The 4,942-nt window shown below is 47.8% G+C and overlaps 1 protein-coding gene across 1 annotated transcript; it reads right to left on the bottom strand.

The window, feature by feature from the left end:
- Positions 1 to 1,524: 1,524 nt before the first annotated feature.
- Positions 1,525 to 4,501, bottom strand: LOC125550382. Its single transcript, XM_048713372.1, has 2 exons — positions 3,345 to 4,501; positions 1,525 to 3,174 (listed from the first exon to the last, which is right to left on the bottom strand). The coding sequence occupies exons 1-2, from the start codon at positions 4,318 to 4,320 to the stop codon at positions 1,862 to 1,864; spliced, it is 2,289 nt and encodes a 762-aa protein (XP_048569329.1). The 5' UTR covers positions 4,321 to 4,501; the 3' UTR covers positions 1,525 to 1,861.
- Positions 4,502 to 4,942: the final 441 nt, after the last annotated feature.

The following is a 4,942-nucleotide window of genomic DNA, read 5'->3' on the forward strand; positions in this document are numbered from 1 at the left end:
TTGGCAATCTGAACACATGCATGGATGAATCTTGGAAGAGACTTTGGAAACTACCATGCCCCAAAAACATTCAGATGTTCGTTTGGCGACTAAAACATGAATCCTTGGCTCTCCGAACAAAAGTGCAAAGAAGGGGTATACCCATAGAGGACACGAAGTGCCTATTCTGTGGCAGGGCTGATGAGGACGGAGTGCATCTTTTCATACGATGCAAATCAATCAAGCTGGTCTAGCGGGAGCTAGGCCTAGAAAATGTCAGAGCACAGCTAGAAGAAATAATGTCAGTGCATGTTATGCTTGATTTCATGTGGGGTTTGAAGGAGGAGACACGAGTCCTAATCCTAACGGCTTGGTGGTTGTGGTGGAACAATAGGAATAAGCTCAGGGAGGGGAAGCTGCCAACAGGAACCAGTGAGATTGCGAGATGTGCGCGGGCTATGGTGTTCGACTATGCTGAAGCTTTCAAGCCACCAGATCAAAAACACGGCGCCAAGGATATTTGGAAGCCGCCTGGGGATGATATGATCAAAATAAACCTTGATGGGGCCTTTACACCTGGCGAGTCCTTCATAGGATGGGGTGTGGTTGCACGAGATGGATCAGGCCACATTGTAAGTGCTCGAGCAGGCCGCCAAGATCATGTTCAAGATGCATTTGGGGCTGAAGTTTATGCTATGTCACAGGCTGTTACGCTTGCTGCGGATCTGGGATTAACCCGGGTGTTCTTCGAGACTGACTCCCAGCTTCTTGTGGATGCCCTTGACCTCGGCAAGGTGGACTCATCTGCCTACGCTGCAGTGATTGAGGGCTTCTTGTGGATGCCCTTGACCTCGGCAAGGTGGACTCATCTGCCTACGCTGCAGTGATTGAGGACTCGAAAATGCAACTCAAGCTATGGTTCTCCCAACATAAAATCATGTACTGTGGTCGTAGGGCGAATTCGGTAGCCCATGAGCTAGCTAAGATTGGTCATATGTATCCTCCCAACCAACTTGTGGAATGGGATTCTGATGTACCTGCCCATGTGGCATCTTGTGCTTTGGGCGATATGGCCCAGCACCGTTAAGTAATACAAGCCTTGCTTGATTTCAAAAAAAAAAGAATAGAAATCTATGGCTCAAATCTCGAAAGATAGCAAGGAATGGCAACACAGCCAACCCCGAATGTAAAGGCCTGGGCATTCCCACAACGATCCTGGATACGTATATATCGATTCATCTGTTCCAGGTGGACCCACAACCTGCCAGAGGCATTCAATACAACGAATCGCAAAGCTATACTGGGCGCGTGACAGATAACAAGCTAATAGAAAACAACAAAAAGACAATTCTAATAGGAAACATTCTGCCATTCCCCCCCCCCCAACAACCCCAGGAACACAGCTGCTAGAGAACATGACATACTGATTTTGCTACATAGCATAATGTTTTTGCTAAAAATACAGGAAAATAAGATATACGCATTAAGCTCGGACACCAATTAACAAGCCAGAAAGTGATTCATCATGTAATGATTCCAGATCCATGAAGAAAAGAACTACTATTAGTTTGAGAAATCTAACCAAGAACCAGGAAAACAAACTAAGCACATGTTGAAACTTATAATCCGAAATCTCAACAGAAACTCGGAACCATCAGTCATCACCACATTACCATTTCTCCTCACAGTTTTAAGAACAAAAATCTATGGCTCAAAACTCAAACGATATCAAGGAATGGCAACACAGCCGACCAAGAATGTAAACACTTCCAGGCCTGGTCATTCCCACAACCATCAAGAAGAAGCAACAAAACATTACAAGCCATCCAGGCTTTTGAGCATAAAACTCCTGAACAGCCACGTTGATCGCCCTAGCAGCTTCTCACAACATCTTCAAACTTGAGAGAACACCCACCCAGTCAGCCTCATACGGGCACATTGCCCGTAACTTGAGACCTCTTATAGCACCCTCGGGCCTAGAATTGTGGCCCCCCTCCAATGTGTTTAAATTGAAGATTACACGTTCAGCGGTGTGCCCTTTGCCATGTGCAGTCATTGCCAAGACCCCACTCTCAGCCGAGCACCATTCAAGAGAAAACTGGATATTGTATGGAAGATCAAGACACTGGATGATCCTATCTCTGCAGATGGTGCCATGTTGTGTCCAGCCTGTGGGATATTTGGAACTCCAGACCGTGATCCCCTTGGCATCGAGTGACAGTAGCCCGAGCAGCCCTCCCTGGTCGCTCCCACCAACATGCCCATCTGCTGAAGCTGACACAAGTAGTAGTGTGTCCTTGTGGTAATCAACTGTCGAGCAGCATGTGGTAGGCAGTGGGATATATGATGGCATGCTAGTGTCATTGATTGGCATCTTCAGTACACGATACTTTCCAGAAGACCTGCACAGCCAGTGAGCAGCTGCATCAACAACCACCGGAAATGCAAAGGGCTTGACATTCCTGGAGCGATCCCCGATGATTTGCCTGTGAACCACAGGACCCCACACCCCAGACAGCGGAGGCCGGCCGTGGCGGCTCACAACAGCAAAATCTTGTTTCACGGGAGTGAATATCTTTGTCCTTATGACCCCAAGCCGTGGGCGGGCTTTCACCAGCATCAATTCCATGCCTCCATTAGTTCCGGTTGACAGGATACAACCACAGTTGCGGGCTAAATTAGTTTGAGGTGCAAAACCTAAATACCGCTTCAGTGGACACCATAGACAGACCTCTGGATCAACATTATCTGACAGAACCAGGACTCCAGCATGAATTCCAGCCACCGTCAGATCTATAAGGCTACCGATGGACCTTTCCTCCATAAGAGATGAATGTACCATTCTAGGCAGCACCCCAGCATTGGGCAGTGGTGACGGGATAAAATGTGGTCTAGTAATCAGCCGGCTGCAGTAATTCTCAAAATGACCAAGGTAAATTGATGAAGTGAACCTCCGGCCTCGGCCCAGCTGCCCAAGAAAATTACGGCTTGATATGTTCCTGCGGATGAGCTTACAGGAAAGAGCAAATTTGACAACCGAGGTGAGGCTGCATCGCTTTACAATCTCGAGAAGGATATCAAGATTCAAAGGGCAGGAATCCAGTGACAACTCATGAGGAGTGTTCTGGGTCTTCACTGGTCGGGACAGCATTGGCATTCCACCAAGGACGATACGCACACTCTTCTTTCCTGAGCCTGCCATAGAAGTGATTGAACAGATTATCAAATTTGAATTACCCACAGTATATGAATGTTCAAGTGACGGGCGCAGAGTTGCATATAGACAGCAAGCATAAGCTGGAAAGCAAATTTTGCACCTGGCAACATCAAACAAACTATGCATTTTAATGTGGGGAGTCTCATACCTTTTATGTGCTTCTGCAGCTCTGGAGTCAAAATCCAAGCGTGTATCATCGAAGAGGAGCCCGTCGACAAGTCTTGCACTTCAATCACGCGCCTTGTAAGCATGTCCACTGCAGTTACTTTGAGACCGTTGGAAAGATAGAGGATATTCGGATTATACGGGTGGACAAGGCTGAGCATCGGAGGTTCCCAACCACTCCATACATCACACAGAGGAACACGATAGGTGCGGACCCAGTCTGATTGACTTCCCTCATCAGCAAGGTTCATCGACCACATGACAAGAGCAGGAGTATCCCATAACTGTTGAATGTCAATGAGGCATATCTGTCCTAAACTCAACTTGATGCAGCGTCGCCTTGCCAGTTCATCTAACCCACCATCATTGCACTCTTCGCAATCCAACGGAAGAGCTATGAAGCACAGCACAGGGGTATCAAGAAACGGGTCACAATGGGATATACCTTTTGCAAGGTTGAACCAGAAAAGCCTTCCTCTGTGGGAAAGAACTCCATGAGAAATTTCGAAGTTAGGAGAACACCCTGAGGGTCTCTTGAGCAGCCATCTATCACTCCCAGCCTCCCAGTAGCACAGTACAGGCCCATCCACTGTTCTCTGGAGGTCAGCCACGAGCACAGCAGTGCCTTTGCGTAGCAGACCAATTCCACTGGGGTGGCCAACCTTGAGGGGATCAGGCTGAGGCAGTTCTGACGATGTGTGCCCCGCCGCATCCCAGAGGAAATACTGCCTGGGGTTGTCCGCGATGTAGTTGGAGGAACACAGCAGCAATCCGGAGGAATCCACAGCAGACACGAACGGATGATCTACGGGAACTCGGTAGGTACCTAAGCGCATAAACCCAGATGCAATCACCAACGCGGGAACGGACGGCACGAGCACCCATGGCTGCGGCGGCGCCGTCTCGTCAGCGTCAAGGCTAGCGGTGTGCGAGCGGAAGACTGAAATTGAGAGCCCCATTGGTCGGAGTGGTCGGGAACTTCCGAGAGGAGGAAGAAGGGGTTGCGGTCGGAGTGGTGGGGAACTTCCGAGAGGAGGAAGATGGCGTCGGGGTCGGGGTGGTGCGGAATTTTCGAGAGGAGGAAGAAAGGGTCGGGGTTGGGGTGGTGGGGAATTTTCCAGAGGTTAGGGTTAGGGTTATCGGAAACGAATTGCGGCACTAAGGATGGGCTAATCGAAAATACAGAGACAGCAACGCAAGGTGGGCCGGCCCATTTGTTTGTTCAACTTCTGCAATCACCTTTTCAACATTTTTCAAATACACCAGCGACATTCTTTATGTGCGAACCAAACTATGGTTGGATGATATGCCGGCTCAATCTCTCGTAGGTGTTCATAGAGGTAAGATGTGCGTGTGTACGTTCACAGGGTGAGTGTATGCGCGTATGTATGAGTGCTTGCGTCTGTACATTTGTATATATTTTTATACACCAGGAACATCTTTTATATACACATTTAACATTTTTCAAATACATTATTAATATTTGTTAAGACATGTATTTTTATAATTACTTTTTATATACACATTGTAGATTTTTTGTACATCGGGAACATTTTTATATACATGTTTATCATTTCTTAT

Source organism: Triticum urartu, chromosome 4, assembly GCF_003073215.2.
Source record: "Triticum urartu cultivar G1812 chromosome 4, Tu2.1, whole genome shotgun sequence".
Classification (NCBI taxonomy): Eukaryota; Viridiplantae; Streptophyta; class Magnoliopsida; order Poales; family Poaceae; genus Triticum; species Triticum urartu.